Source organism: Xiphophorus couchianus, chromosome 20 (assembly GCF_001444195.1).
Source record: "Xiphophorus couchianus chromosome 20, X_couchianus-1.0, whole genome shotgun sequence".
NCBI lineage: Eukaryota > Metazoa > Chordata > Actinopteri > Cyprinodontiformes > Poeciliidae > Xiphophorus > Xiphophorus couchianus.
In genome coordinates this window covers 18,065,217-18,077,506 of record NC_040247.1, presented here as the reverse complement: position 1 = coordinate 18,077,506, position 12,290 = coordinate 18,065,217, and the positions used below count along the sequence as shown (strand labels likewise).

The 12,290-nt window shown below is 39.6% G+C and overlaps 1 protein-coding gene across 4 annotated transcripts; it reads left to right on the top strand.

Annotated features, from left to right (window-relative positions):
* Nucleotides 1-2,968: 2,968 nt before the first annotated feature.
* tatdn2 (TatD DNase domain containing 2) lies at nucleotides 2,969-12,240 on the top strand. Of its 4 annotated transcripts, none has more exons than XM_028001897.1 (8): nucleotides 2,969-3,246; nucleotides 3,973-4,058; nucleotides 5,162-5,476; nucleotides 5,630-6,052; nucleotides 6,705-7,634; nucleotides 7,743-7,870; nucleotides 8,410-8,516; nucleotides 11,651-11,785. In XM_028001897.1, the coding sequence occupies exons 3-8, from the start codon at nucleotides 5,177-5,179 to the stop codon at nucleotides 11,653-11,655; spliced, it is 1,893 nt and encodes a 630-aa protein (XP_027857698.1). In that variant the 5' UTR covers nucleotides 2,969-3,246; nucleotides 3,973-4,058; nucleotides 5,162-5,176; the 3' UTR covers nucleotides 11,656-11,785. The 4 variants fall into 4 exon arrangements, with proteins under 4 accessions (XP_027857698.1, XP_027857697.1, XP_027857695.1 ...); XM_028001894.1 differs by having other exon boundaries at nucleotides 2,974-3,246; nucleotides 8,333-8,516; nucleotides 11,651-12,240; XM_028001895.1 differs by lacking the exon at nucleotides 2,969-3,246 and adding an exon at nucleotides 3,824-3,884 and having other exon boundaries at nucleotides 8,333-8,516; nucleotides 11,651-12,240.
* The last annotated feature ends 50 nt before the right edge of the window (nucleotides 12,241-12,290 follow it).

Sequence of the window (12,290 nt, the reverse complement as noted above, 5' to 3'; positions counted from 1 at the left end):
TTCCTGCAAGCATCTCTCACTAGGCACAAATTCCAAAAGCAAACAAGAGTATTTATATTTGTAATCAATTTAAACACATCACAATCCCACAAACATCCTGTTTCCAGCAACCCAAAATATCATTTACTGTTAAAAAAAAACCGAGGGTGGCACCCAATACGCCAACGTTGAATCGTACATATGCATAAAAATTCTCCCTACTTTCTGACATACTGAAAGTTCCTCTTCCTGGATATTTACCCTGACTGGTTCTTCCCTTTGCTGGACATCTTTGCTTTTTTCCGCCAGCCTGGATTCGATTCTGTCATTTTTAATATTCAGAGATACAATCTGTTTATTTAACTCTTCATTTTCTCTCTCTAGCCACTCGAGTTTTTCTGTTTTTGCTCTTAATTTGTCCGCTGCAATGTTTCTCTGTTTTTTCCGGTCCTCTTCCAGTTTATGTTTAATTCTTAATTTGGCTTCATTATCACATCTTAGTTGGCATATAGTTGCATTTTCTTCCTCCAGGTCCAGATTAATTTTTCTGATTTGTTTTTTGTAAAATGCATTTGATTTTAAAAGTAAGCTATTTTCCTCATGCCAGTTGTGTGTCTTGTCCGTTCTGTTTAGTCTCTCTAGTTTAGTCTTCAGACTTTCTATGGTTTTCTGAAGCTCTTTGTTCTCTTCCTGCAGCTTGCTGCGGTTCTTCTGTAAATTGTTAATTTTTGTCAACACAAAATTATCCTCTTCCATCTTTGCTCTCTGGTTCAGACTGCAAATGAATTTCTCTGTGGAATCTGGCAATACAAAGGCAGCCGCCAGTGATGTCATAGACAGGATGAGTGACATCACTGTGACATCAAAGCCACAAGAAGTCTGTTGGGTGTGGGGGCGGGGGGATGTTTTTTTAAAAACTTTATTCACAGACACACTGTACAACGACAGAGTGAAACATTTGTTCTGCCTCCAGAAAAAAAACAAATACAGATAAATATATTCAAGATGAAGAAAAAGCTACGGGGCTTCGGTTCCCAACTGTTCATTCAAAGCAGTACAGAGTTCAATTGTTTTAATAGCTATTTTCTGTCTTTGATAGTCTGGATATAAAACTTAAGTTCATTGTAAAATGCAGCAAAGCATGGCTTCCCCTACCTGGAACAATGAATATGATATTTAAATAGTGACAATAGAGGATTTATGAGAAACTCTGAACTGTTGGGCTCTTTGCACCTCAGCTTCCGCGTTCGGGGCAAAGCGGCTCAATCTTTTCCGATCTATTGAAAAAGGCTCTTTACACTGGGCGTCTGCAGGGCTTGTCCAAGGTAACAATTAATGATGAACATCGATCCGAAGCCCCGACAATAAGCTGGAGAAAGGTTTTAAGATGTTTGCCTCGTTATACACAGATACGAAGGTGAGTTTTACTTTCTTTACACTTTGTGGCTAACATTAGCTTTAGCTTATGCTAGACATTTTTCTTGTAAAAATGTGCTATTTAAGTATCTAAACATTTTTCATCCATTCTAACGGACAATGTTTTTACCTTGTTTTCAAGTATATTACCTGCGTTTATTGTCGTTAGTGTCAGAGACCAAGTAACGGTCTAGGGTACTATAATGTCCCCTCCAGTTCTCCCCGGTTCCTACGCCTACGGCTCTGACTGTAATCCTGGACCTGTGCTTCTGTCTGCTCTGTCCTCTCAACCCTCAGCCGATCACAGTACAGTCACAACGCTCATACTGCTGTTCCTTCCTGTTGAAAGGGAGTTGTTCTCCACCACAGTCGCCCCGTGCTTTAGATGTAGAAATTGTTGGTAAATCAACAATCAGATGGGCTTAATTTATATCCACTAATCAGTTTGTAACAGTGATGAACTAAAATTGTGACTGGATCTGAATCTAAGTGTTTTTTGTTCAAATGAATTGAATTGATTTAAACTGAATTTAGACCAAACCAGACAAAAACTGGTTTGGATGAATTTGACCTGGTTGAATTATAAAGTGGACTAAGCTGACAGCAGTGCAGTAAATTCCCTGGTAGATGCTTTGCTGACTTTATATTTGATAAAAACAAAGTGGACATGAACAGCGGATGGCGTTGCTGTCCAAATCCTCTCTGACTGTGGAATAAACTTCACACTGGACTTCAAGCACGGTCGATTCTGTGCCTCCACACTTTTCCTTTAGGTTCTGGGACCTTAATTCCCAAATTAAAGTCAAAATGTATTTTCATCTATAAAGGCAACTGGGCAACTTTATATCCCAAGTATGACGCTCATGATGTTGTCAGATTACTTTACGACTAAGAGTCTTCAGTCAGAGGCTTCATCAAGTTTGCTGTAATGCAGACTGCTACAAGAGATCCTTCCTAACAACCACTTGAAGAACCTTGAATAACATGATATTTAACCATATTTTACTTAATTTTAGGATCAATAATGTATTCTTGAATTCAAATTGAATTTAACTTTGTATCTCTCTTGAGACTCCAGTGGTTGTCTACACCTTCTGAATCTCTCCCAAATTCTTTACTGGAAGGTAAGAAATGTCCGTGTATCAACAAGAGAGTTGTAAATATTCAGGTTAGCTTAAGCTAGCCTACAATGATGATGTTCACTTCCACCTCAAAAATATATAGTTGCGCCCCTGACTAGACCAAATGAATAAAACCTGTCTGTCAGCTTTAGTTGTGTGTTATAAAGACTAAAAAGTCAGTTTTGACCCACTTCTTACCACCTTCTAAAAGAAATAAAATGTGAACTTTTCTTTTGGCATGTGTTGTAATAGTCTTTATTCTTTTAAATATATTTTTCTACAATGATGTTGCTAATAATAAGGGAATAGTTCAACTTTATAAAGTGTGATAGATACATAAATTTATTGTCTCGCCTCTGCTTGCGGGTCCCTGAAGTAAACCCTAGAACAAACAACCATACACATGCATAAACTCATAAGGAAGACGTAGATTAGGCACTCAATCTAAAAAGAAAGTTACTTAATGAAAGGAGTCCAGCTGCAATCAATCTGTAAAAATGTAGCTGTCCTGTGAAGGTTGAACAGCTACCAGAAGTAGTGGAAAGGTTTATAGCAATGTTATCTTAAAACAATATGTTGCAGGGTGCTGTTCAGTCCATCATCTGAAAGTGGAAATCTAACAAAACATAGCCGTTTATTTAATCTCAAGAGGATGTGGAAGGAAGAACATTGACAAGAGAATGAAAGAGGTCTGTGGTAACTAAGGCGGAGCTTCAGATTCACTGTTCAGGTAGGAAATTATGTCAAAGTAACAATGTTAAGTTAATACATAGCAAATCTTGCATTTATAGAAGAGTAAAAAGAAAACCGCAATTCCTGACTGACTTGACACGTTATGATCTTACTTTGTTTTGCTTAGAAATGATCAAATATCTATGGAAGCCCATTTCCGCCATGAAAAAAAAAAGACCAACAGGAAGTCATAATTTCGACTTTCAAAGTCGAAATTATGACTTTAAATCTCATAATTATGACTTTGAAAGTCGAAATTACAACTTTGAAAGTCGAAATTATGACTTTAAATCTCATAATTATGACTTTGAAAGTCGAAATTATGACTTTGAAAGTCGAAATTATGACTTCCTGTTGGTCTTTTTTTTTTTTTTCATGGCGGAAATGGGCTTCCATAGATATCTGCTTTCGTACTTGAAACATTTAATCTGAAGTGAAGAATAAATGTTACTTTTAAAGCACCACACCGAATATATTTTGTCTTAATTAAATATAAGCTGCCATTTTTTTTTTAGATTGAGGAAAATAGAAAAAAAACATGTGTTCTCCGGTACATGTGTTCTCGCGAGATTTGGTTACTTGATTACGTATGCGGGTTCAAACTAAGCTTTTTAGTAAAATTGTCTCCGTGTAGAAGTTCGTTTTAAAATATTTTTTTGAGTAAATACGACATCTAAAGTTTTTCTTTCTCTAACGAAGTTTCCATTTTGCTCTAATTGTGTAGTCTAGACGGCAGCAGACCGGTAAGGCAATCCGCCAACGTTCGTTGACCTCCCGCCCAGTTCAAATCATTTCTGTCGCCACGAAGAGGTAATTAAACTCACCGTTTCTAAATGGAGCCAAACTCACAAATAGTGTCATATAAGAGCGCGTAATGATTAAGTCTCAACCTGCAGTAATAATGGGATAAATTCCGGTAGTTTTCAGCTCGAAAACTACCGGAATACTACAGCTCGATCGTATGAAGCGGTTAAGGAAGTTTGGCTAAAAATGAAGGCGCTAATTCGCATCTAGATCCTTGTTTTTATTGCTCTGAGGTTGTAACGTACAACTTTAGGTTGTAGGTTTTGATCCGGGAAACTGCTAAAGGGCGATTTCACCTCATTTTTCCGTGTATGTATTCAGAACGTACTTGATTTGCTTTAGTTTAAAAGCTGAAACAGTCTATTTTCAAAGTATTGTTGTTTTTGAGCTGGACTAATATGGTCCAGATCCAGAAAAAAAAAGCACCAAAAATGTCCATTTGTTAATATTTCTCAAATCAAATAAAAGTTTCACAACTGGGTTTTAAATATTAATCTATTGCTGTAGAATAATCTAGTCCGATTTGAAGTGTAACTATTGTAGTTTTTACACTAGATCAGATTAAAGATGCACATGGTCGTGAAAAAGACGTAGGAGATATGGAATATAAATCATGCTAAATAGTCTTACTAATAAAGTTTTGTAAAACATTTTGGGATTCGTAAATCTGAAACAGAAATATATAATCTCTAAATGCTCCCATCTGAAAACCTTCCCACGTAAATAGTGTGTAAGGATATGTGGCATTGTAATTTATTAAATGTGCATGTATACAAACAAATCTTTTTAGAAAAAAAGATGACTAATGCAACATTTTATTTGTATAAGTCCCCTTCTAGGTAGGTTGACAACATGAGGTGGTAAAACCAATACCTATAGTCATCAATCACATTGGAGCAAGAAAATTATCAAAGGAGGCTCTGGTTCACTTATCTATATCTGAGCCATCTTCAATCTTAAAATATGTGGTTACTCTTTTTAATTTTTTTTAATGAAAACAACAGTTCCTCCAATGCACCTCCAATTCATTTGAGATTGCTAAGACTTCCAGAATATTTTCCAAAGTGTTTATAATGTGAAGTTCAAAGCTCTGTTCCCTTTTTGTTTAGCATCCGCTGTAGGACATGGACAGCGCCAGAAAGAAGGTGTCCTTCAAGTGGATACAGACTGCTGCCACGCTACCCAGAGAAGCCGGTCAGAGCAACGCTAGCTCCAGTACTCCTTCTGACCGCAGTAAGCCAGGCCATGGAGAGTCAAGTGCTTTCCCCCTCAGTGACTCTCCAGGGTCGGAGCGCCTTGGAGCTCTGAGTCTGGACACGCCCAAGAGAAAAGCAGAGGCGCTCTGTGAAAGTGCGCCATCTGCAGGCAAAGCCAAGCTGAGAAAACTCTCCAGGAAAAATTCTGAGACTTTTAAAAGTATTAAGGTAATGATTCACTGCTGTGTTGTGCTTGACTTTTAATTGTGATCCTTATTTTTTTTTGGATGTTTAGGTTTGCGTTTCTAATAAAGAAGATGAGATTGATTTCAGTCTGATTACAAGCACAAAACAAGTTAGCTTTGTTTTTATTTTGCTCAGAGTCCACCTTCAGCAAAATTACGCCAGCAAGACGAATCTCCAACAAGTCAACATGTTTTGCCAGCTTCACATCATTCTTTCATCTTGAAGAAGAAAGAGAGGACACCGGAGGAGGGGTCAAAGGCTATCTGCCGGATGGCGCTGATTGCAGCTATTGGCAAGACGAGAACGAGGCTTAGCTCAACTGGAGTCCCCAGCCCCGCGGCCGAGAGTGGCTCTTTACCCCTGGAATCTGTTCCTGCACAGACTGTAGGGCAAAGTGCTGAGCCTTCTGACAGCAATGTGGATAGAATCGGCTTCGTGAGGAGTCCTGGCGAGTACGAGGATGTTGAGTCCCTCAGTGAGGATCACAGCACTCCTGTTCGGGTGTTTGAGAACACACAATCACAAAGTTACAGCCCAGAGTCAAAAACATATTCAAGGGTAAGTCTGCTGTTTCCAGGAAACCTGTCTTATATTTTTGAATAACAAATAACTATGCAGTGGTGTATTAGCTCAGTTTTTTTACTTTGTAGTTGAATAACATCACATTGTCAAATTATTTACAACTAGGGCTGAAGGATTAATCAGATTGACTGTGATTAGTCAAGTCCTGCAACAACCGTCAACTAATTTAGTACTTGATTAATTGTTAACTGGAGCACACCGACTTAAAAAAAGGCAATTTACTGAAAGAACAACAAACTGAAAGCAGCAATTAAGCCAAAACATATAAGCACTGTGTGTTTAAGATACAAAAAAAACCTTTATCTGTACGTATGTTCTACCCAAAACTCATCAAATGCTTAGATTTGGCTTCACCTGGATCAAACTCTGTAAATTCTTCTACAAAGCCCAGGTTTATGGGGTCCAGGCTAATATAAAAACATATTTTCTCACCTGAGCTGTGCAGCTGCTCCAGTGTTGTCCCCAACGAGTTGTTCCAACACATAAAATCCAAATAAAATAAATGAAGGTTTGTGGCTGTAACTTGACTAAATGTGAAAGCTCAGGAACTCAGTAGAAAATGTGATAGATTTGATCTAATTTGTGAGAATTTCATGAAGAAGTGACACCGGTGTTTTATTTGATTCAGGAGCTGGTTTTTCTGGAGACCCCCCTCCATGGGAAATCCTTTGTTTCTGAGGATGAGGCTGAGGTTGAAGACAGCAGACTGCCAGTCCCTCAGTTGGAGTTCATGTCAGACTCTGGTTTTTCCACGCAACAGGACAGCCTGCAGAATTGGATTGCTTTAACTTCACCGTCTTCGGCTTCTTTTTCACCGTCTATCGAAAACACTGGAACTGTGCAGACAGCTGCAGACGACACACAGTCATATTTATTGCCAGAGAAGAGGACTGTTTATATTTCATTCAAGCAGCCAAAACAACCAGACTTGGAGCCTCTAAATCCTCTCAGAGCTGAACTCCAGAATTTCCCGTCATCTGTCAAGGCCAATTCATCGGATCCATTTTCTTTGCCGCTTTGTTCTGTTGAAAGATTATCTAACCTCTCTGTGACCTCTGCAGCGCCACGGAGACGAAGTGACTGTTTCCCTTCTATGCGTTTCCCTCCATCCACCGTATCGGACAGCTCCACATCCGCCAGAAGGTTGTCCTTGGGGGCTGACCCTCTGTGGACCAACTACCCTGACCGCAACGTCCGGGCTGGCTTCATCGACACACATTGTCATCTGGACATGCTCTACGGAAAGCTGGGCTTCAGAGGGACGTTCGGTCGCTTCAGGCAGACCTACAGAAGCAGCTTCAGTCCCGAGTTTCAAGGCTGCATTACAGACTTCTGCAATCCGCACATCATGGTGAAGGAGGCCCTGTGGGAAGGTTTGCTTTCTGAGGACATGGTGTGGGGGGCATTTGGCTGCCACCCGCATTTCGCCAAAGGCTACTCAAACACTCAGGAAAACAACATACTAATGGCAATGAGGCATCCAAAAGCGGTGGCGTTTGGTGAAATGGGCCTGGATTATTCCCACAAAAACTCTACTGACTCTTCAAGGCAAAAACAAGTAAGCTCTAAGTTACGTTCTCCGCAGCAAAACAGCTGTTGCCCCAAACTTGTGATAAATCGTGTAGATTAGTTTCTCTAATGTGCAGAGTGACTCTTCTCTGGAAAGGTGTTTGAGCGTCAGCTGCGTTTGGCCGTGGCCATGCAGAAACCTCTGGTGATCCACTGCCGGGACGCAGATGACGACCTGCTGGAGATCATGAAAAAGTGTGTGCCCAGAGATTACAAGATTCACAGGTGAGGGAGCCTCCTTAAATTCACTCTAGCCATCTATATTTCAGACATTATTTTGTTTCTGCATCTGTTTATCAATTACCATTCAATTCCTTTCCACTTTTACTTGACTAATTCTGCTAAAATAGAATATATTTTAGCAAAGACATTCTAAGATAAGGAGGAGAAAGGCATAGCAGTTCAATCCTGTTTCCTTTAATAAGAAAAACAGGATTAGAGAGATTGTTTCCACCTCTCCCCTTTCAGTCATGTCAACCTGTCCAAACTGTTCTTGCAACTTGTTGGTCTGAATATAAATGTTCAAGACTTGATAACTATTTCGCTAAATTCCTTTCATCTAGTATTCCTTAAAATATTAAAGTTTGCACATTTCAGCTGTAAAATCTGAAGTACTGCTCTGAATTTGAATGTCTCTCCATGTGCATTTGACACGAGAAATCTCTTGAACACGCTTGTGTTTTCCAGACACTGTTTCACAAACAGTTATTCTGTGATCGAGCCTTTCCTGACAGAGTTCCCCAACCTGTATGTGGGCTTCACAGCTCTGATCACCTACACCAGGGCCAGGGAAGCCCGAGACGCAGTTCGCCAGATCCCTCTGGACCGCATCGTCCTGGAGACGGATGCACCGTATTTTCTGCCAAGACAGGTATGTCTACTCTGAGAATTAAGGAGTCTAAAAAATAAAAAGGAACATTTATGATCCGTGCTTTCAGACATTTCTGTTACTAATTTCAGCGCTTCGTGTTGAGGATCGACTCTCGCACTTAAAACCTTTAAGTCCTAATTTGGTTTTAGCTTTTCGTTTGCAGATTTAGCGTCAAACGAGTTAAATTTTTTTTCCCCTGCTTTTCCTTATGAGGAGAGAAGGTACACAGCTGTTCAGTGAAGAAATGCTGGACGAAAAACTTTAAGGTTGGAAGAAAATGTTAAGTAAAGCAAAATTAAACTACCTTTAACATAAACTCTCTGATAGAGCTGGGTCTTCCTGAACTAGGTCTGTGTAAGATAGAAAATCATGCAAACCTGTACATAGTGTTGTTGCGCAACACCCCCCCCCTCCTTTCTGTCTCTACTCTCTCACTCTCGTACTTCCTCTTCTGAGAGGGGAGATGTGCTACCAGCTCTCCGTCTAACCGGTCCGTTGAGTTTCCTAAATCTGCTGGGATTTACCCTGTCCAGAACTGAAGTAAACTCTGTTTAAGCTGGTTTCGAGAAACGATTCGCCTGGTTATCTGACGGCCTACATCCAGGTGTCCCACCCTTCTTCCCCCTGTGAATTAGCCAGACTGAGCAGCCTACAGCCAACTAGTTTCACAAAGCACACCTGTTAACGGTCGCTCGTTCTCTATTTTGCAACTTGCATTTGTTATTGAACCAGGTAGGTTTTAGTGACTCGGGCGAGTCCCAAGGATGAGGTTTTAAATATGGGCTACCAGCAACCTAAAAACATTTTCCACCTCTTCCTCTCCAGAATCAAACATCACAGCTATTTTACAACCATCAATGAACTTTAAGGTGACTCATTAACTGAATGTCCACAACATCTTTAGATTTTCTTTATGCTAAATATTTTATTAGTAAGGCATTTTTGCAAGGGTCAGTACAGCTTAATTCAGTAGCAGAAATAATCAAATAAGTAAAATCAATCATCTAGTCTATCTTTCCCTACTGCTGATACTGAGAACTAAAAAAGGGAACCTTTGAGAGAGACGGACGGAGTTTGGCGTTTCGAACCCCAGACCTGGCTTGATGATGAAGAAGGTGTGGCAGCAGGAGGAAGATGTTGATCGGCAAAGGCCAGGATCTCCGCAGGTCTGATGAGCCTCCTCTCCGCATGGATGCTGAGGTCACACAGGACTTGGTGCTGGCAGGAAAAAAGGCACCAGTTCTTCTTCCTTGTCTTTGTCTTCATCTTTGTCTTTGGGGTCTGAACCCAGCCGATGAGAGAAGTGCGATTCGAAGCCACAGATTGTGGGCCAGACGGGTTGGTCCCCATGCGCAGGACAGTCTCCGGCTCCGTGGCCCCAGCTCTTCTTCAGCTGCAGAGTTCTTTGTCCATCTCGATCTTGGCTCGAAGCTGCCCGGAGGATCCAACGAACGGTTCCTCTTTTGCACCCACCTTATATAGGGTTTATCTGTCTGCTTAGACAGATAATCTCATATCCGTCACTGTCTTAAGAGACATCATGTCATGATGTCTGTGCCAATGTCTCAGGGCTGCTCAACCTCCTGTTTCCATATAAGGTGCTGATCATCTCTGCTCTCCTGTTAGTTCCCCTTTTTCCCTTCCTGTCACCTTTCACCTACCATCTACCTCCAACATATCAGTGATGTTTAATTGCAGTTTTACAACCTTTTACACCATTTCAAGTTCAATGTCAAAATCACATTTATATCACATTTATTTTCTTTAGCTTCTCTGATTTAGCATTCATTTATAATTTTATAACCATAACTTATTAGTTACTCTTATTATGATCTTAATGTGAGTTATTACAGATGTTTTTCTGAAAAGAAACCAAGAATAATCTATTATTCTAATTATTTGATACCAAAGTTACATTTGCTTGTTTTTCTTATAAGTGTTCTCACAAATATAAGTGTAAGTATTATTACAAGTAAATCAATATTAATATAAGTATTTTACTTTGAATCTTATCAAATTACTCAAAATGTTTAGATTTAATTTTTTAAAACTTTCATGCTTTAAAATAAGGAATAGTCTCAGCTATTTTTATAAATCTGCAGGCTGGAAACTTCCTCTTTTTCCAGGAAACCTGCTTTTCCTGTTTAATGACTCTCTCTGACTGACTATGATTTCTTATGATTAGATAGAAAAAAGTAGAATTAAAGCAAAGTTTGCATGAGACAAAAACAACACACACAACTAGATTTATTTTATTGACACTTAAGTCTAATGTTGGGCCTTGATATCACTTGAGTGATTCATTATAAAGATAACTTTATTTATTATTACTGTTAAACTAACTTTATTGACACTTAAGTCTACTGCTGGGCCTTGATGTCACTTGAGTGATTCATTTTAAAGATAACTTTATTTATTATTACTGTTAAACTAAAATCTCCAGCATGGGGAAGTGGGATGAGCTCGGATTTTCTTGACACCCCCTCCACGAGGTCAGACCTTTCACATGCTGGGAGTCCATCACCCTCCTGCAGTTCGCCGTCCTCATCCACTAGAAAGAGAAGAGGTTCGTCTGGGATGTGAAGATGCAGATTCTTCATCAGTTGTCACAGAGGGCTCAGTGTAGTCATCAAAACTCCACTTCTCTTGACAATAGCAATGAAAAATACAGGTTAGAATGGTAACTGTAACATTTCTAATGATTTTTTAACATCGTATTCAAGAAAAATTAAAACAATATGAGCTATCCAAACTATTAAAAACTCAAATGTGGCGTTTCCTCCTTGGAGAGCAAAGCAACAGGCACAGAGTGCTAAAATGATCCGGTTTTATCTTTGTGTCTATACAACAAAAGCTTCTTAAAGCTGTTTTGTCCTCACTGCACGGCCTCAAGCTGACAAATTTATGAAACTTTTAATTCACACACCTGAAACAAATGGCTAAATTGCCTCCTTACCATGCAGGCATGCTATACAGGGCACTAAAACAATAAAGTTATTATTTTAGTAAGGTGTTTTGTTGATGTGCTGTGGTGGGTTTCCACACTATCCCCCACAATGCAGAGGTTCTCCTGCACCAGTCACCCTTTATTTCACTGTTACTGTTTTCATCTGCTTGGTTCTCCGTTCCCTCAGGTTAGCAAAGATGTGTGCCGGTTTTCTCACCCAGGAATGGGTATCCATACGCTACATGAGCTGAGCTGGCTGAAGGGGGAAGATGAGGCTACGGTGCTCAGCACCATCCGAAACAACACTGCTCTGCTTTACGGCATTTGATTCTTCCACAGGTCAACACTTAAAAAAACGGAAAAAAACCCAAGAAAAAACGGTATGGTCAATCCTCAATGTGTTCTTCTGCTAATGAAACACCCTGCGCTGATTTTTGTTTTAAAGTTATCAACCCAACAAGCTCACATGTTGGAGTTTGAAGAAGCAATTTATTTTTATTTTTATTTTTTAAAGTGAAATACTCATTTTTGGATCTAGTGAATAATAAATGTTTTAAGAAAAAAGACAAACACATGAGACACTGTATGCGCCTCGCCTGGTTGTATTTTATGTCATCATTTACGCAAATTAATTCTAAAGCAGTTTTAAGTTTTATTTTTTTGCATGGAGCCGAATATTATTTGTTCTAATATGTCTGCATGTTTATGTCGTCCGCTTGCTGTGCAGTGTAGTTTGGTTTAATGTGGCGGAGATGCATTAAAAGCCTTTACGAGTGATTCAGTTCTCAGGCGTGTTTTCACTTGTATTAGTCATGAACGAGCGTGTG

Bases quoted from the DNA above. Each gene is read 5' to 3' on its own strand.
- tatdn2 (XM_028001896.1), top strand. From the start codon at position 5,177: ATGGACAGCGCCAGAAAGAAGGTGTCCTTCAAGTGGATACAGACTGCT. The intron at 5,477-5,629 runs GTAATGATTCAC...TATTTTGCTCAG, and splicing joins AGACTTTTAAAAGTATTAAG to AGTCCACCTTCAGCAAAATT. The intron at 7,871-8,332 runs GTGAGGGAGCCT...TGTGTTTTCCAG, and splicing joins AGAGATTACAAGATTCACAG to ACACTGTTTCACAAACAGTT.